The following is a 20,781-nucleotide window of genomic DNA, read 5'->3' as shown; positions in this document are numbered from 1 at the left end:
GGCCTCGCTCTCGCCTGTCCCGCCATCGACCCCCGGCCCACGTCATCCCCCGGGCCTGGAATGCCCCCAATCCCTCTGCCCCTCCGCCAAGCTCGCTCTCTTCCTCCCTTCAAGGCCCTGCTGAGAGCTCACTTCCTCCAGGAGGCCTTCCCACACTGAGCCCCTTCCTTCCTCTCCCCCTCGTCCCCCTCTCCATCGCCCCCATCTTACCTCCTTCCCTCCCCCACAGCACCTGTATATATATATATATGTTTGTACAGATTTATTACTCTATTTATTTATTTATTTATTTTACTTGTACATATCTATTCTATTTATTTTATTTTGTTAGTATGTTTAGTTTTGTTCTCTGTCTCCCCCTTTTAGACTGTGAGCCCACTGCTGGGTAGGGACTGTCTCTATATGTTGCCAATTTGTACTTCCCAAGCACTTAGTACAGTGCTCTGCACATAGTAAGCGCTCAATAAATATGATTGATGATGATGAGGTCCAGAGAAGTTAAGTGACTTGTCCAAAGTCACACAGCTGACAGTTGGCGGAGCCGGGATTTGAACTCCAAAGCCCGGGCTCTTTCCACTGAGCCACGCTGCTTCTCTTACATAGTAATAATGGCATTTGTTAAGCACTTACTATGTGCAAAGCACTGTTCTTATACCACAACCATTAGTAAGCTCATCCCTCTAGACTGTTAGCTCCTTGTGGGCAGGGAACGCATCTGTTTATTGTTGTATTCACCTCTCCTAAGCGCTTAGTACAGCGCTCTGCACCCAGCAAGTGCTCAATAAATAAGACTGAATAAATTACACTGCTACGATCCGGCTAGTAAACATCACACAGGGCCACCTACCCCGAGGGATCCGTCCCGTGCCTTGACAGGTGGGACAGGTGACACTGTCTCTTCCCGTGAATTCCACGTAGGGAAACTGGGACACATCGCTGGGCCGCCCGTCCTCGTTGGTGACTTCCGAGTGGATGAGGCCGCTCCGCATGTTATCTCCCGAGCCGGACCCATTGGCCTTCTCTTCCTTGCTCGAGTGCAGGGGCAGGTGTGAAAGGGATTTCCCCATGTCTGAGGAACAAAGGGAACGGTCAGCTTCGGGGACGGCTCCCCCTCCTCAAAGTCCAACTCCAACACCGTCAATCAATCAATCAATCGTATTTATTGAGCGCTTACTATGTGCAGAGCACTGCACTAAGCGCTTGGGAAGTACAGATTGGCAACACATAGAGACAGTCCCTACCCAACAGTGGGCTCACAGTCTAAAAGGGGGAGACAGAGAACAGAACCAGACATACCAACAGAATAAAATAAATAGGATAGAAATGTACAAGTAAAATAAATAAATAAATAAATAGAGTAATAAATATGTACAACCATATTTACATATATACAGGTGCTGTGGGGAAGGGAAGGAGGCAAGATGGGGGGATGGAGAGGGGGACGAGGGGGAGAGGAAGGAGAGGAAGAAATCCGTCATCAATCGGATTTATTGAGCGCTTACTGTGTGCAGAGCACTGTACTAAGCGCTTAACACGATCGGTGCGATTTTGATAAGGAATTTGCATTCGCGCGGTTTAGAGATCTGAGGCGCGTGTGTGCCTCACGTGATTCTCTGAAGGCGCGGGGGACAAAGAGTCAGGTTGCGTCCTGGAATAAAATACAGTTTGGTGAAGGGAGACTTTAACATTTCATTCATTCAATCGTATTTATTGAGCGCTTACTGAGTGCAGAGCACTGCACTAAGCGCTTGGGAAGTACAATTCGGCAACATTTAGAGACGGTCCCTACCCAACAGTGGGCTCACAGTCTAGAAGGGGGAGACAGGCGACAACAACAAAACAAGCTGAGAAGCAGCGTGGCTCAATGGAAAGAGCCCGGGCTTTCGAGTCAGAGGTCATGGGTTCAAATCCCGGCTCCGCCACTTGTCAGCTGGGTGACTTTGGGCAAGTTACTTCACTTCTCTGGGCCTCAGTTCCCTCATCTGTAAAATGGGGATGAAGACTGTGAGCCCCCCGTGGGACAATCTGATCACCCTGTATCTCCCCCAGCGCTTCGAACAGTGCTTTGCACATAGTAAGCGCTTAATAAATGTCATCATTATTATTATTATTATTATTATTATTAAGTAGACAGGCATCAATAGCGCCAGCGTTTCAAGCTTTTAGGCTGGTCGCAAGAAAAAGAGGCTGTGAGGGGAGGGAGAAAGAAATCACAGCGTAAAAAAAAAGAAAAAAAAAAGATTTTGATCAATAGCCGAGGTACCAAATGGACCCCCGACACAAAAATAACTTTAGCGGAAAGAAAATAAGGACTCGAACACTTCGGAAAGAAAACGCTGCCCCAGACAGAAGCGGAAGGACAATGTTTTAGCAACGCTTTGATGAGGGGGACACCCTTTTCCTAGTTCTGCTAGAACTGGGTAGACTGTGAGCCCACTGCTGGGGAGGTACTGTCTCTATACGTTGCCAACTTGGACTTCCCAAGCGCTTAGTACAGTGCTCTGCACACAGTAAGCGCTCAATGAATACGATTGATTGATTGTGTTCTCTAAGAATCTCGTGCTACAGAAGGGTTGCATTATGTACCTCCACTCCGTGAACCTTGAGTTCCATTCAGATCAGGGAGTGGGATCTGATTGTCTTATAACTCTGCCGGGGCTTAGTTCTTGGCTCATAATAAATAAAGGTTTAAATACCACCATTATTTTGTGCACAAGTTTCCTTCTAAAATGTCTCTGGGCACCGATGAGGCCTGTGTCGCTCCCGGAAAGACCGACGCTGCAGGAAGAACAGTCCCTCGTTCTCCAGCAGTGGTCCATCCACATCGCCAAATTAAAAAGGTAGGCTAAAGCAGAACTGATCATCATCAATCGTATTTATTGAGCGCTTACTGATGATTTCCTTAGGTTCATAAAACCCCCTCGACTCCCCGCTCTAGACTGTAAGCTCATTGTAGGCAGGGAACATATCGCATTGTACTTTCCCAAGTGCTTAATAGTACTATAATACAGTGGGAAGGAGCATGGCCTAGTGGATAGGGACTGGGAGGTTTAAGGACCTGGGTTCTAATCCTGTCGGAGGTTGAAGGACCTGGGTTCTAATCCTCACTCCACCACTTGTCTGCTGTGTGGTCTTGGGCAAAGTCACTTCTCTTTTAGACTGTGAGCCCACTGTTGGGTAGGGACTGTCTCTCTATGTTGCCAACTTGTACTTCCCAAGCGTTTAGTACAGTGCTCTGCACACAGTAAGTGCTCAATAAATACGATTGATTGATTGATTGATTCTCTGGGCCTCAGTTACCTCATCTGTAAAATGGAGTTCATGACTGTGAGCCCAATGTGGGACAGGGACTGTGTCCAATCTGATTAGCTTATATCATATCTAGCGCTTAGAGCAGTGCTTGACACACAATAAGTACATAATGCTCTGCACACAGTAAGCGCTCAATACGATTGATGATGATGATAATAATAATAATAATAATAATAAACAATAACCGTGGTTTCTGTTGGCCACCTACTATGTGCCAAGCACTGCACTAAGCACAGGGGTGGATAAAAGAAAATCCCTGTCACACATGGGGTTCAGTCTCAATCCCCATTTTCCAGATGAGCTGAGGGACAGAGAAGTGATTTGCCCAAGGTCACACAGCAGACACTGCTTCCCAAATATTATTATTATTATTATTATTATTATTATTATTATTATTATTATTATAGTGCTCTGCTCACAGTAAGCACTCAAATACCACTGCCTGACTGATTCATAAATACAAGCTAATTTTCCACAAAGAAGTGCTTTTGCATATTGCATCATCGTCCTCACTTAAGTATAAAGTCTAGGCATGCAGTTTAGGATGAGAACCGGGGAAAAAGTACATTCAATCGTATTTACTGAGCGCTTACTGTGTGCAGAGCACTGTACTAAGCGCTTGGGAAGTCCAAGTTGGCAACATATAGAGACGGTCCCTACCCAACAGCGGGCTCACAGTCTAGAAGGGGGAGACAGAGAACAAAACCAAACATACTAACAAAATAAAATAAATAGAATATGTACAAATAGAGTAATAAATACATACAAACATATATACATATATACAGGTGCTGTGGGGAGGGGAAGGAGGGGGCTCAGTCTGTGTCCAATCTGATTACCTTACATCTAGCGCTTAGAGCAGTGCTTGACACACAATAAGTACATAATAATAATAATAATAATAATCATGGTTTCTGTTGGCCACCTACTACGTGCCAAGCACTGCACTAAGCACAGGGGTGGATAAAAGAAAATCCCTGTCACACATGGGGCTCAGTCTCAATCCCCATTTTCCAGATGAGCTGAGGGACAGAGAAGTGATTTGCCCAAGGTCACACAGCAGACACTGCTTCCCAAATATTATTATTATTATCATTATTATTACTATTATTATTATTATTGTTGTGCTCTGCTCACAGTAAGCACTCAGATACCACTGCCTGACTGACTCATATATACAAGCTAATTTTCCACAAAGAAGGGCTTTTGCCTATTGTATCATCGTCATCACTTAAGTATAAAGTCTAGGCATGCAGTTTAGGATGAGAACCGGGGGAAAGTACATGGAAAACAGAAACAAGTGAGACCCCTGCCCCAAGGTGTTTGTAAACGAAAGGTGGGAAGGAAGAAGAAACCACGCAAGTAACACTAAAACTCCTCAGAAATGTATGGAAAAGCGTATAGGAAAATGAGGATTAAAACCTGTCCTTCTTACTCGTGTCACTTACTGCTTTATCAATCCGGCATGGAGGGAGACTGCAAGGCGTAAGGGAATTCAATTTGCAAACTTAGAGGAATTCTAGAAACAAATGAATTTCCACCATTCGAGTGCTACTGTAATAGCCCAAATGTGATTTGCTTGAGGTCACCCTTATTTAGAACGACAAATTGGATAGCCCTTTTCTTCCCCGAAGCATCTCCGCATCAGTAATTGCATTTCTGTCTTACCCCCATTCTGATGAGGTGGGGAGAGGAGGATGCGTCTGTGTATAATAATAATGATGATGGCATTTATTAAGCGCTTACTATGTGCAAAGCACTGTTTTAAGCGCTGGGGATGGTACAAGGTGATCACCTACTGTAGATTTTCCTTTGGTCACAGTTCCTTCTCCATTAAAGGCCTGGATATTTTTACTCCCCTAGCCTGCAGGCTCGTTATGAGGCATGGAGTGTGTCTGTTTACTGTTACATTGTAATAATAATAATAATGATAATAAGGACGATGGCATTTATTAAGCGCTTACTATGTGCAAAGCACTGTTCTAAGTGCTGGGGAGGTTACAAGGTGATCAGGTTGTCCCGCGCAGGGCTCACAGTCTTAATCCCCATTTTAGAGATGAGGGAACTGAAGCACAGAGAATAACAATAATGATGGTATTTGTTAAGCGCTTACTATGTGCAAAGCACTGTTCTAAGCGCTGGGGGGATACAAGGTGATCAGGTGGTCCCACGGGGGGCTCACAGTCCTCATCCCCATTTTCCAGATGAGGGAACTGAGGCCCAGAGAAGCGAAGTGACTTCAAAGTCACACAGCTGACAAGTGGCGGGGCCAGGATTTGAACCCGTGACCTCTGACTCCAAAGTCCGGGCTCTTTCCACTGAGCCACGCTGCTTCTCTATGTGTATGCACGCGTGATCAGCTCCATTGCGCTGATGAGGAAGCAATGCAACGATGAGGTGGAGGTTTGTTTCTGTTCCTTATTTTCGTCTGACTCTTTTTTTTCCCGGCTGGATTATCAACTCCTTGCAGGCTGAAGGTGCTTCCCAACTCCTCTGTGCTCTCCCAGTGTTAAGCGGAGTGTTCAGCACACGGTAATCACTGAATCAAAACCCACCGCCTGATTATCCAAGTAGAGCTGAGAATGGAATTGGGTTTCAGGCTTCCCGAGCTGGCCTATTTCCCCTGGGACTACACTGCTTTCTTCCCATTAATAATAATAATAATAATGTTGGTATTTGTTCAGCGCTTACTATGTGCCAAGCACTGTTCTAAGCACTGGGGAGGTTAGAAAGTGATCAGGTTGTTCACGAGGGGGGCTCACACAATTTTAATCCCCATTTTATTCATTCATTCATTCAATCGCATTTATATATGTATATATGTTTGTACATATTTATTACTCTATATACCTATTTATTTTACTTGTACATATCTATTCTATTTATTTTATTTTGTTAGTATGTTTGGTTTTGTTCTCTGTCTCCCCCTTTTAGACTGCGAGCCCACTGTCGGGTAGGGACTGTCTCTATATGTTGCCAAATTGTACTTCCCAAGCGCTTAGTACAGTGCTCTGCACACAGTAAGTGCTCAATAAATACGACTGATGATGATGATGATGATTGAGTGCTTACTGTGTGCAGAGCACTGTACTAAGCGCTTGGGAAGTCCAAGTTGGCAACATATAGAGACGGTCCCTACCCAACAGTGGGCTCATACCTCCTTCCCTTCCCCACAGCACCTGTATATATGTATATATGTTTGTACGGACTTATTACTCTATTTAACTTGTACACATCTATTCAATTTATTTTATTAATATGTTTTGTTTTGTTCTCTGTCTCCCCCTTCTAGACTGTGAGCCCACTGTTGGGTAGGGACCGTCTCTATATGTTGCCGCCTTGGACTTCCCAAGCGCTTAGTACAGTGTTCTGCACACAGTAAGCGCTCAATAAATACGATTGATTGATTGATTGATTCTCTGTCTCCCCCTTCTAGACTGTGAGCCCGCTGTTGGGTAGGGACCGTCTCTACATGTTGCCAACTTGGACTTCCCAAGCGCTCAGTCCGGTGCTCTGCACACAGTAAGCGCTCAATAAATACGATTGAACGAATGAATGAATGCTCTGCACAAAGTAAACACTGTTATATTATGCTCTTCCATATAACTTGTACTTCCCAAGCGCTTAGTCCAGTGCTCTGCACACAGTAAGCGCTCAATAAATACGACTGAATGAATGTGGGGCAGGGACTGTGTCCAACTTGATTAGCTTGTAACTACCCCAGCGCTTGACCCATAGTAAGCGCTTAACATACCATCATTTAGACTGTGAGCCCACTGTTGGGTAGGGACTGTCTCTATGTGATGCCAATTTGTACCTCCCAAGCACTTAGTACAGTGCTCTGCACATAGTAAGCGCTCAATAAATACGATTGATTGATTGATCATTTTATTATTATTATTAAATCAGAGGGGAGGGGGAATGAGCCAAGGAGAGGTAGGTGTTTACTGAGCACTGACTGTGTGCAGAGCACTGTACTAAGCACTTGGGACTGTGAGCCCACTCTTCTAGACTGTGAGCCCACTGTCGGGTAGGGACCGTCTCTATATGTTGCCGACTTGTACTTCCCAAGCGCTTAGTACAGTGCTCTGCACACAGTAAGCGCTCAATAAGTACAATTGAATGAATGAGTGAGTGTACAATGCAACAGAGTTGATAGACACGTCCCCTGCCCATGATCAATCTCACTAGTTACTGCCAACATTGAACGGCCGCCTCTAGGCATTTCACGTATCTGTCTCCTTTAATAATAATAATAATGATGATGATGGTATTTGTTAAGCGCTTACTATGTGCCAAGCACTGCTCTAAGCGCTGGGGGAGATACAAGGTTTATCAGGTTGTCCCATGTGGGGCTCACAGTCTTAACCCCCATTTTACAGACGAGGGAACTGAGGCCCGGAGAAGTGAAGCGACTTGCCCAAGGTCACCCAGCAGAGAAGCGGCGGAGCTGGGATTATAATAATAATAATAGCATTTATTAAGTGCTTACTATGTGCAAAGCACTGTTCTAAGCACTGGGGGGGGATACAAGGTGATCAAGGTGTCCCACGTGGGGCTCACAGTCTTCATTCCTATTTGACAGATGAGGAAACTGAGGCCCAGAGAAGTGAAGTGACTTGTCCAAAGTCACAAAGCTGACAAGTGGCGGAGCCGGGATTTGAACCCACGCCCTCTGACTCCCAAGCCCGGGCTCTTCCCACTAGGCCACAGTGCTTCTCAACGTGCTTTGATCTATACTCCTTGAGCACTTAGATAACCCACCCCCCACGGCTCTTACGCTTATAGCCTTAAAGCAGCACGGCCTAGTGGAAAGAGCCTGGACTTGGGAGTCAGAGGTCGTGGGTTCTAATTCTGCCTCTGCCACTTGCTAGCTGCGTGACTCTGGGCAAGTCACTTCCCTTCTCTGGGCCTCAGCTGCCTCATCTGTAAAATGGGGAATAAGACTGTGAGCCCCACCTGGGACAACCTGACTACCTCCGGCGCTTCAGGGCTTGACACATAGTAAGCGCTTAACAAATACCTTCATTATTATTATTATTATTATTATTATTATTATTTGATAGCTGTAATTTACTTCACTAGCAGCGTGGCTCAGCAGGAAGAGCCCGGGCTTTGGAGTCAGAGGTCATGGGTTCAAATCCCCACTCCGCCACGTCTGCTGTGTGACCCCAGGCCAGTCACTTAACTTCTCTGAGCCTCAGTTACCTCATCTATAAAATGGGGATTAAGACTGTGAGCCCCACATAGGACAACCTGATCACCTTGTATCCCCCCACAGCGCTTAGAACAGTGCTCTGCACATAGTAAGCGATTAACAAATGTCATTATTATTATTATTATTATTTATTATTAGACTGTCAGCTTCTTGGGAACAAGGATCGTGTCTCTAAATTCTCCTGCACTGTGCTTTTCCCAAGTGCTTAATACAGAGCTCTGTCCCTGGTAATCACTCAATAAATACCACCGACTGGGAAAGAACTGAGGAACGTGCATTAAGACGCGTTCCCTTGTCCACAGGGGAAGGGAGGATTCATCCCCAATTTATTTATTTATTTGTACATATCTATTCTATTTATTTTATTTTGTTAGTATGTTTGGTTCTGTTCTCTGTCTCCCCCGTTTAGACTGTGAGCCCACTGTTGGGTAGGGACTGTCTCTATATGTTGCCAATTTGTACTTCCCAAGCGCTTAGTACAGTGCTCTGCACATAGTAAGCGCTCAATCAATACGATTGATGATTGATGATGATCCCCAAGGCAGTGGAGGGCTCAAGTCAGCAATTCTAAAACAAGTCTGTTGGTGCTTTAAATAATAATTAACAGTATTTGTTAAGCGCTTACTATGTGCCAAGCACAAGAACTGAGCCACACTTCTTCACCTCCCCGGCATGGCATGGATTGGGACTTCCCAAGCGCTTAGTACAGTGCTCTGCACGCAGTAAGCGCTCAATAAATACGATGGAATGGATGGTCAGCCCCCGCTGACCCCCGAAACCACCTTCCACCAGACAATCTGGATTATAAACTCCTCGAGGGCAGGGTTAACACAGAATACGGCTGTACCCTCCTCGTCCTCGTACAATCAATCAATCAATCGTATTTATTGAGCGCTTACTATGTGCAGAGCACTGTACTAAGCGCTTGGGAAGTCCAAATTGGCAACGTATAGAGACAGTCCCTACCCAACAGTGGGCTCACAGTCTAAAAGGGGGAGACAGAGAACGAAACCAAACATACGAACAAAATCAAACAGAATAGATATGTACAAGTAAAATAAATAGAGTAATAAATATGTACAAACATATATACAGGTGCTGTGGGGAAGGGAAGGAGGTAAGATGGGGGGGATGGAGAGGGGGACGAGGGGGAGAGGAAGGAAGGGGAGTACAGTGTTCTGCGCAAAGTAGGAGCTCAAATCAGTGCTTTTGATTGACTGCTTGGGCACCCCAGAGCCTCAAGTAGGCATTGATATTGAAAACCAGAAACCTCCAGCCCTGTAAGAAGGAAAGCTCTAGGCAGCTGGAGAAATGCGCAACAGGGCAGGTCAGGGAGAATCAATCAATACATAAATCAATCAATCGTATTTATTGAGCGCTTACTATGTGCAGAGCACTGTACTAAGCGCTTGGGAAGCACAAATTGGCAACGTATAGAGACAGTCCCTACCCAACAGTGGGCTCACAGTCTAAAAGGGGGAGACAGAGAACAAAACCAAACATACTAACAAAATAGAATAGATATGTACAAGTAAAATAAATAAATAAATAAATAGAGTAATAAATATGTACAAACATATATACAGGTGCTGTGGGGAAGGGAAGGAGGTAAGATGGGGGGGATGGAGAGGGGGACAAGGGGGAGTGTTCTGCGCAAAGTAGGAGCTCAAATCAGTGCTTTTGGTTGACTGCTTGGGCACCCCAGAGCCTCAAGTAGGCATTGCTATTGAAAACCAGAAACCTCCAGCCCTGTAAGACGGAAAGCTCTAGGCAGCTGGAGAAATGCGCAACAGGGCAGATCAGGGAGAATCAATCAATACATCAATCAATCAATCGTATTGATTGAGCGCTTACTGTGTGCAGAGCACTGTCCTAAGCGCTTGGGAAGTACAAGTTGGCAACATATAGAGACGGTCCCTACCCAACAGTGGGCTCACAGTCTAGAACTTCTAAGTACCCACAATCTCACGTCTTGCTAAACAACCTCTGCCCTTTGGGCTCTATTTCCCAACATTAGACTCTGAACTCATTGCAACCAGGACCTTTCGCACAAAAACTAAAATACATTAGACTCCTACCACTCCATTTCCAAATGCAGGCTGTTTCCCCCAACAGGCTACAGAGTAAGGATTGAGCCACCCCAACTTCAGTTCCTTAAGCACGGGAAAACGATTTTCCTAGAGGGTTTTCCAGCCTCTCCCCCACGTGCTTTCTTAATAATAATAATAATAATAATTATGGTATTTGTTAAGCGCTTACTATGTGCCAAGCACTGAAGCGCCGGAGGTAGTCAGGTTGTCCCAGGTAGGGCCCACAATCCTAATCCCCATTTCACAGGCGAGGCAACTGAGGCCCAGAGAAGTGAAGTGACTTGCCCAGAGTCACACGGCTAGCAAGTGGCAGAGCCAGAATTAGAACCCACGACCTCTGACTCGGGTTGACCCACGTGGGGCTCACCCTTTTAATCCCCATTTTACAGATTCATTCATTCAGTCGTATTTATTGAGCGCTTACTGTGTGTAGAGCACTGTACTAAGCGCTTGGGAAGTACAAGTTGGCAACATATAGAGACATTCCCTACGCAACAGTGGGCTCACAGTCTAGAAGGTAATTGGGATGAGGTAAGATAAGCGCTTTCAATCCTCCTTGGTCGTTTCACCACTCCGACAGGGTGGTTTCCAGCCACCCAAGCTGTTCACATGAAGAAGACACTCCTGTTTTTGGCTCAACTCCAAGCTCCTCTCCATTTAAAAAAAAAATAAAATAAAAATAAAAAATAAAATAATAATAATACAGAGAAAGAAAGGTGGGGGATAGAAAAGCTAAGACACGAGAAGCAGCACCGTGTTGTGGATGGCGCACGGCCCTGAGAGTCAGAAGGTCTAAATCTGGTTCTAAATCCAGTTCCACCACCCATCTGCTGGATGACCTTGGATAAGTCACTTCCCCTCCTCCCCCCTCCCCCCGGCCTTACCTCCTTCCCCTCCCCACAACACCTGTATATCTGTTTGTACGGATTTATTACTCTATTTCATTTGAAAATACTTATCCTATTTATTATTTTGTTAATATGTTTTGTTTTGTTCTCTGTCTCCCCCTTCTAATAATAACAATACAAGTACAAGCCCAACTTGTACTTCCCAAGCACTTAGTACAGTGCTCTGCACACAGTAAGTGCTCAATAAATACGATTAATTGATTAATAATAATAATAGTGGCATTTATTAAGCGCTTACTATGTGCAAAGCACTGTTCAAAGCGCTGGGGAAGTTACAAGGTGATCAGGTTGTCCCACATGGGGCTCACAGTCTTAATCCCCATTTTACAGATGAGGGGACTGAGGCCCAGAGAAGTTAAGTAGGGACTGTCTCTATATGTTGCCAACTTGTACTTCCTAAGCGCTTAGTACAGTGCTCTGCACACAGTAAGCCTCAATAAATACGACTGATTGATTAAGTGACCCACTCTTGGGTAGGGACCGTCTCTATATGTTGCCAACTTGTACTTCCCAAGCGCTTGGTACAGTGCTCTGCACACAGTAAGCGCTCAATAAATACGATTGAATGAATGAATGAACTTCACTAGGCCTCAGTGACCTCATCTGTAAAACGGGGATAGAGACTGTGAATCCCATATGGGACAGGGACTGTGTCCAACTCGATTTGCTTGGATAATAATAATAATGATGATGATGGCATTTATTAAGCGCTCACTATGTGCAAAGCTGGGGTGGTTACAGGGTGATCAGGTTGTCCCACGGGGGGCTCGCAGTCTTAATTCCCATTTTACAGATGAGGTAACTGAGGCACAGGGAAGAGAAGTGACTTGCCCATAGTCACACAGCTGACAACTGGCGGAGACGGGATCTGAACCTCTGACTCCGAAGCCCGGGCTCTTTCCACTGAGCCACGCCAGCGCTTAGTACAGTGCCTGACACACATCCCCCCTTCTGGACTGCAAACCCGGCGTGGGTAGGGATTGTTTTTATTGCTGAATTGTACTTTCCAAGAGCTCAGTACAGTGCTCTGCACACAGTAAGTACTCAGTAAATACAACTGAATAAATGAATACCATCATTATTACTATTACAAGGAGGGGGAGCAAGAAGATTGTGGTGGGGGGGACACGGAAAGGGTAATCGAGGGTATTTACTGAGCACCCACTGTGTGCAGAGCACTGTACTAAGCATTTGGGAGAGTACAGTGCAACAACATTGTCATTATATAAATGACAATATAAATACAATAAATACAATAAATAACATACAATATATAAATGTCATTATAAAAACAACAGACACAGTCCCTTACCACAGTGAGCTTACAGTCTAAAGGGGGAGACAGGCATTAATATAAATGAATAAATTACAGATAAAAAATAAATTGCCGATATAATACATACATTACGTTAGTATGCTTGGTTTTGTTCTCTGTCTCTCCCTTTTAGACTGTGAGCCCACTGTTGGGTAGGGACTGTCTCTATATGTTGCCAATTTGTACTTCCCAAGCGCTTAGTACAGTGCTCTGCTCATACTAAGCGCTCAATAAATACGATTGATGATGATGATACATTACAGTTACGATAAATACATTTCAGATATAATAAAGAAGTTACAGCTACTAAAAGCACCCACTGTGTGCAGAGCACTGTACTAAGCGCTTGGGAGAGTCCAATAAACCCCAACAGGCATATCCCCTGCCCACAAGGAGCTTCCAGTACAGAGGAGGAGACAGACACTCAGACGGGGGCAGGGAGGGGAGGGAGGAAGGAAGGTCCCAGCGCTTAGAACAGTGGTTGGCACATAGTAAGCGCTTAATAAATACCATAATTAATTAACCATCGAGGCTGCGGAGGCTCCTTGAGCAGGTGACAGCCGAGGGACAGAGAAAGGGGCAATCAAGGATCAATCAATCAATCGTATTTATTGAGCGCTTACTGTGTGCAGAGCACTGTACTAAGCGCTTGGGAAGTACAAGTTGGCAACATACAGAGACAGTCCCTACCCAACAGTGGGCTCACAGTCTAAAATTTTTGATATTTACTGAACACCCACTGTGTGCAGAGCACTGTACTAAGCGCTTGGGAGAGTCCAACAGGCACATTCCCTGCCCCCAAGGAGCTTCCAGTATAGAAGAAGGCAGGGAGGCAGAACTATGGAGGCTGTAGAGGCTCCTCAGCTGGGGGAGAGACGACCAAGGGGGCAATTTACTGAGCGCCTCCTGTGTGCACAGCACTATACTAAGCGCTCGGGAGGGTCCAACAGACACATGCCCTGCCCACATGGAGCTTCCAGTACAGAGGAGGAGACAGGCGCTCGGAGGTGGGCAGGGAGAGAGGAGGAGGCCACAGTCCCTCCCATGCCGGTGAAAGGGGAAATCAAGCACAGGGCACTGTACTAAGCGCTCAGGAGGGTCCAACAGAGTCCAACAGGCACATCCCCTGCCCACAAGAAACTTCCAGTACAGAAGAGGAGACAGATGCTCAGGGAGGGAGGAAGAACCATGGAGGCTCTTCAGTCGGGGGAGGGACAGAAAAAGAAGCAATCAATAATAATGATGGTATTTGTTAAGCGCTTACTATGTGCAAAGCACTGATCTAAGTGCTGGAGAGGATACAAGGTGATCAGGTTGTCCCACGGGGAGCTCACAGTCTTCATCCCCATTTTACAGATGAGGTAGCTGAGGCCCAGAGAAGTGACTTGCCCAAAGTCACCCAGCTGACAATTGGCAGAGCCGGGATTTGAACCCATGACATCTGACTCCTCTGAATCAAGGGTATTTACTGAGTTTCTAGACTGTGAGCCCGTTGCTGGTTAGGGACCGTCTCTCTATGCTGCCAACTTGGACTTCCCAAGCGCTTAGTACAGTGCTCTGCACACAGTAAGTGCTCAATACGATTGAATGAGTGCAGAGCACTGTACTAAGCGCTTGGGAGGGTCCAACAGGCACATCCCCTGCCCACAGGGGGCTTGGGCTGTAGAGGAGGAGGAGGCCACATGGCTCAGTGGAAAGAGCACAGGCTTTGGAGTCAGAGGTCGTGGGTTCGAATCCTAACTCTATCACGTCTGCTATGTGACCTTGGGCAAGTCACTTAACTTGTCTGAGCCTCAGTTCCCTCATCTGTAAAACGAGGATGAAGACCGTGAGCCTCACGTGGGACAACCTGATCACCCTGTATCCCCCCCAGCGCTTAGAACAATGCTTTGCACATAGTAAGCGCTTAATACAGGCCATCATTATTATTATATTAAGAGAAGCATATATTAAGAGAAGCAGCGTGGCTCAGTGGAAAGAGCCCGGGCTTTGGAGTCAGAGGTCATGGGTTCGAATCCCGGCTACACCACATGTCTGCTGTGTGACCTTGGGCAAGTCACTTAATTTCTCTGAGCCTCAGTTACCTCACCTGTAAAATGGGGATTGATTGTGAGCCCCACATGGGACAACCTGATCACATGGTATCCCCCCAGTGCTTAGGACAGTGCTTTGCACATAGTAAGTGCTTAACAAATGCCATCACTATTATTATTATTATTATTAGGAGGCAGGGAGGGAGGAAGAACCACAGAGGGAGGCCGAGGAGGCTTCTCAGTCAGGGGACAGACGATGAGCGAGAGGGGGATGAGGAGGAGGGGAGAAGGACGATGAGGAGGAAGATGAGGGGAGAAGGAGGAGGAGGAAGAAGATGGGCAGGAGGAGGATGCCTGCTGTTGATTCATTCTTTCATTCAATCGTATTTATTGAGCTCTTACTGAGTGCAGAGCACTGTACTAAGCACTTGGGAAGTACAAGTTGGCAGCATATTCATTCATTCAATCAATCGTATTTATTGAGTGCTTACTGTGTGCAGAGCACTGAACTAAGCACTTGGGAAGTCCAAGTTGGCAACGTATAGAAACGGTCCCTACCCAACAGCGGGCTCACAGTCTAGAAGGGGGAGACAAAGAACAAAACATATTAACACAATAAAATAAATACAATAAATATGTACTACTAAAATCTTTGAATAAACAGAGTAATAAATAGGTACAAACATATATACAGGTGCTGTGGGGAGGGGAAGGAGTGTGGCTCAATGGAAGGAGTACGGGCTTTGGAGTCAGAGGTCATGGGTTCAAATCCCGGCTCTGCCACTTGTCAGCTGTGTGACTTTGGGCAAGTCACTTCACTTCTCTGGGCCTCAGTTACCTCATCTGGAGAATGGGGATTAAGATGGTGAGCCCCACGTGGGGCAACCGGATCACCTTGTATCCTCCCCGGCGCTTAGAACAGTGCTTGGCACGTAGTAAGCACTTCAATACCATCATTATTATTCTCTGTGCTTCAGTTCCCTCATCTGTAAAATGGGGATGAAGGCTGTGAGCCCCATGTGGGACAACCTGATCACCTTGTATCCTCCCTGGCGCTTAAAACAGTGCTTTGCACATAGTAAGCACTTAATAAAGGCCATCATTATTATTATTATTATTATTATTACAAACATATATACATATACACAGGTGCTGTGGGGAGGGGAAGGAGGGGGAAGGCCTGGGAAGGCCTCCTGGGTAGGGACCATCTCTCTATGTTGCCAACTTGTACTTCCCAAGCGCTTAGTCCAGTGCTCTGCACATCGTAAGCGCTCAATACGATTCAGTGAATGACTATGTTGCCAACTTGGACTTCCCAAGCACTTAGTCCATCCTCTGCACATCGTAAGCGCTCAATAAATACGATTACCTGAATGACTATGTCGCCAACTTGGACTTCCCAGGCGAATAGTCCTGTGCTCTGCACATACTAAGCGCTAAATAAATACGATTGAATGAATGAATATGTTGCCAACTTGGACTTCCCAAGCACTTAGTCCAGTGCTCTGCACATTGTAAGTGCTCAATAAATATGATTGAATGAATTAATATTCAGTCATATTTACTGAGCGCTTACTGTGTGCAGAGCACTGTACTAAGCACTTGGGAAGTACAAGTTGGCAACATAGAGAGACGGTCCCTACCCAACAGGGGGCTCACACGATTGAATGAATATGTTGCCAACTTGTACTTCCCAAGCGCTTAGTCCAGTGCTCTGCACATCATAAGCGCTCAATAAATACTACTGAATGAATGACTATGTTGCCAACCTGGACTTCCCAAGCGGTTAGTCCAGTGCTCTGCACATCGTAAGCGCTCAATAGATACGATTGAATGATTGACTATGTTGCCAACTTGGACTTCCCAAGCGCTTAGTCCAGTGCGCTGCACATTGTAAGCACTCAATAAATAGGATTGAATGATTGACTATGTTGCCCACTTGGAGTTCCCAAGCGGTTAGTCCAGTGTTCTGCACAATGTAAGTGCTCAATAAATACGACTGAATGAATATGTTGCCAACCTGGACTTCCCAAGCGGTTAGTCCAGTGCTCTGCACGTCATAAGTGCTCACTATGATTGAATGAATGACTATGTTGCCAACTTGAACTTCCCAAGTGGTTAGTCCAGTGCAGTGCACATAGTAAGCGCACAATAAATACGACCGAATGAATGACTATGTTGCCAACTTGGACTTCCCAAGCGCTTGGTCCAGTGCTGTGCACATTGTAAGCGCTCAATAAATATGACTGAATGAATGAATGTTGCCAACTTGGACTTCCCAAGCGCTTGGTCCAGTGCTCTGCACATTGTAAGCGCTCAATAAATATGACTGAATGAATGACTATGTTGCCAACCTGGACTTCCCAAGCGCTTAGTCCAGTGCTCTGCACATCGTAAGCGTTCAATAAATACGACTGACTGAATGACTATGTTGCCAACTTGGACTTCCCAAGCGCTTAGTCCGGTGCTCTGCACATCGTAAGCGTTCAATAAATATGACTGACTGAATGACTATGTTGCCAACTTGGACTTCCCAAGCGCTTGGTCCAGTGCTCTGCACATCGTAAGCGCTCAATACAATTGAATGAATGACTATGTTGCCAACTTGGACTTCCCAAGCGCTTAGTCCAGTGCTGTGCCCATAGTAAGCGCTCAATAAATACGACTGAATGAATGACTGTGTTACCAACCTGGACTTCCCAAGCGGTTAGTCCAGTGCTCCGCACGTCATAAGTGCTCAATATGATTGAATGAATGACTATGTTGCCAACTTGAACTTCCCAAGCGCTTAGTCCAGTGCTCTGCACATCGTAAGCGCTCAATAAATACAACTGAATGACTATGTTGCCAACTTGTACTTCCCAAGCAGTTAGTCCAGTGCTCTGCACATCATAAGCGCTCATTAAATACGATTGATTGATTGATTGACAGGCTCTCGCCTGTCCCGCCATCGACCCCCGGCCCACATCATCCCCCGGGCCTGGAATGCCCTCCCTCTGCCCATCCGCCAAGCTAGCTCTCTTCCTCCCTTCAAGGCCCTGCTGAGAGCTCACCTCCTCCAGGAGGCCTTCCCACACTGAGCCCCTTCTTTCCTCTCCCCCTCGTCCCCCTCTCCATCCCCCCGTCTTACCTCCTTCCCTTCCGCATAGCACCTGTATATATGTATATATGGTTGTACATATTTATTACTCTATTTATTTATTTATTTATTTTACTTGTACATTTCTATCCTATTTTATTTTGTTGGTATGTTTGGTTCTTTTCTCTGTCTCCCCCTTTTAGACTGTGAGCCCACTGTTGGGTAGGGACTGTCTCTATGTGTTGCCAATTTGTACTTCCCAAGCGCTTAGTACAGTGCTCTGCACATAGTCAGCGCTCAATAAATACGATTGATTGATTGATTGATTAAATATGATTGAATGATTGACTATGTTGCCAACTTGGACTTCCCAAGCGCTTAGTCCAGTGCTCTGCACATCATAAGCACTCAATACGACTGAATGAATGATTATGTTGCCAACCTGGACTTCCCAAGCGCTTAGTCCAGTGCTCTGCACGTCATAAGTGCTCAATATGATTGAATGAATGGCTATGTTGCCAACTTGAACTTCCCAAGCGCTTAGTCCAGTGCTCTGCACATTGTAAGCGCTCAATAAATACGACTGAATGAATGACTACGTTGCCAACTTGGGCTTCCAAGCGGTTAGTCCAGTGCTCTGCACACAGTAAATGCTCAATAAATACGACTGAATGAATGACTATGTTGCCAACCTGGACTTCCCAAGCGCTTAGTCCAGTGCTCTGCACAATGTAAGCGCTCAGTAAATAAGATTGAATGAATGAGTGAATGAATGAGTGAATGAGGAGTCAGGCCTCACTAGGCCTTCGAGTCCTGTCAAGCCCCGGCCAAGTCCCGGCATGCCCCGGGGGGCGCCCCCTCACCCGCGCGGCGCCTTCCTTCGGCCCGTCAATCAAACAGTCGGTCAGTCAGTCTGCCCTCGGCCGGTCCGATCCGGTTCGATCCGGCGGGAGGTGGGGGAGGGGGGGGCTGCGTCACCTCAGCTCCGCACCCGCAGCGGCGGCCGGCATTAATGGGCGCTCTGCGCAGGCGCGGCGGCTCCTCCGGCTCCCCCGCCGGGCTCCAGTGCGCAGGCGCGGCGGCTCTCCGGCCTCGCGCACGCGCGCGCCTGGAGGCCGGCCTCCCGCCTGCCTGTTTACCTCAGCGCTGTCGACGCTCACTGTAATAATAATAAAATAATAACAATAATAAAATAATAATAATAATAATCACTTATTAAACGCTTACTATGTGCAGATCACTGCTCCAAGCGCTGGCGAGCTTACAAAGTGATCCGGTTGTCCCACACGGGGGGGGGCTCAAAGTCTTCATCCCCATTTTCCAGATGAGGTCACTGAGGCCCAGAGAATCAGTCAATCAATCAATCGTATTTATTGAGCGCTTACGGGGTGCAGAGCACTGTACTAAGCGCTTGGGAAGTACAAGTTCGTTCATTCATCCATTCATTCAATCGTATACATTCGTATATCGTATAATCCCGGCTCCGCCAATCGTCAGCTGGGCGACTTTGGGCAAGTCACTTCACTTCTCTGGGCCTCGGTCACCTCATCTGGAAAATGGGGATTAAGACCGTGAGCTCCCCGTGGGACAACCCGAGCACCTTGCAACCTCCCCAGCACTTAGAATGGTGCTTTGCACATACTAAGTGCTTAATAAATGCTATCGTCATTATTATTATTGTTATAATACAGACATCAAAACAAGTAAACAGGCATGAAGTCTCCTCTTTACTAAAAAAAACCCTTCTTTTAAATCCCACTGCTTCCTCCAGCCATCGCCCCATCTCCCTGCTCCCATTCCTAACCAAATTCACAAGGTCTCTAAAATCCACCCCTTCCTCTCCATCCAAACTGCTGCCACATTAATAGAAGCAGCTCTCCTATCCTGCCTTGATTATCATATCAGCCTCCTTGCTGACCTCCATACTGCCTTTCTCTCCCCATTCTAGTTCATACTCCACTCTATTGCCCGGATCATTTTTCAACAAAAACGTTCAGGCCATTTTTTCCCCACTCCTCAAGAAACTCCGGGGCTTGCCCACCCACATCCTCATCGAACAAAAAGTCTTCACCATTGGCTTCAAAATATTCAATCCCCTCGCCCCCTCCTATCTCACCTAGCTCCTCTACTGCTACAGCCTAGTCGGCACACTCCACTCCTCTAACGCTGACCTTCTCACTGTGTCTCGATCTCGTCTATCTCGCCACCGACTTCTCACCCACATCATCATCAATCGTATTTATTGAGCGCTTACTATGTGCAGAGCACTGTACTAAGCGCTTGGGAAGTACAAATTGGCAACAAATGGAGACAGTCCCTACCCGACAGTGGGCTCGCGGTCTGAAAGGGGGAGACAGAGAACAAAACCGAACATACGAACAAAATATAATAAATAGAATAGATGTGTACAAATAAAATAAATAAATAAATAAATAAATGGAGTAAAAATTATGTACAAACATAGAACGCCTTCCTTCCTCTTATCAGACAGACAATTGCTCTCCCCCATTTCAAAGCCTTATTGAAGGCATGTCTCCTCCAGGAAGCCTACCCATACTAAGCCCTCCTCCTCTCCTCTTCTCTCACAACCTTCTCTGCCACCCTGACTTGCTCATCCCCCTTCCCAGCCCCAAGCACTTACGTATTTATCTTTTATGTATTTATTCATTTAGGTGTATTACTGTCTGTCTCCCCCTCTAGACTGTGAGCTCACTGTGGGCAGGGAATAAGTCTGTTTAGTGTTGTAGTGTACTCTCCCAAACGCTTAGTCCAGTACTTTGCACACAGTAAGCACTCAATAAATACCATTAAATGAATGAATTTATT

The 20,781-nt window shown here is 46.1% G+C and overlaps 1 protein-coding gene across 1 annotated transcript in view; it reads right to left on the bottom strand.

The window, feature by feature from the left end:
* The window catches only part of TMEM106B (transmembrane protein 106B), a 46,022-nt gene extending 27,066 nt beyond the window's left edge, over positions 1 to 18,956 (bottom strand). Inside the window, exons 1-2 of the mRNA XM_038760285.1 lie at positions 18,819 to 18,956; positions 848 to 1,069 (exon numbers count right to left, since the gene is read on the bottom strand). Coding sequence (XP_038616213.1) covers positions 848 to 1,067 — 220 coding nt within the window. The 5' untranslated portion in view covers positions 1,068 to 1,069; positions 18,819 to 18,956. The remainder of the gene's footprint in view (positions 1 to 847; positions 1,070 to 18,818) is intronic.
* Between the last annotated feature and the right edge of the window lie 1,825 nt (positions 18,957 to 20,781).

This window comes from Tachyglossus aculeatus, chromosome 2 (genome assembly GCF_015852505.1).
Source record: "Tachyglossus aculeatus isolate mTacAcu1 chromosome 2, mTacAcu1.pri, whole genome shotgun sequence".
Classification (NCBI taxonomy): Eukaryota; Metazoa; Chordata; class Mammalia; order Monotremata; family Tachyglossidae; genus Tachyglossus; species Tachyglossus aculeatus.
The sequence above is the reverse complement of the archived record's forward strand: the minus strand, read 5'-3'. Positions and strand labels throughout refer to the sequence as shown.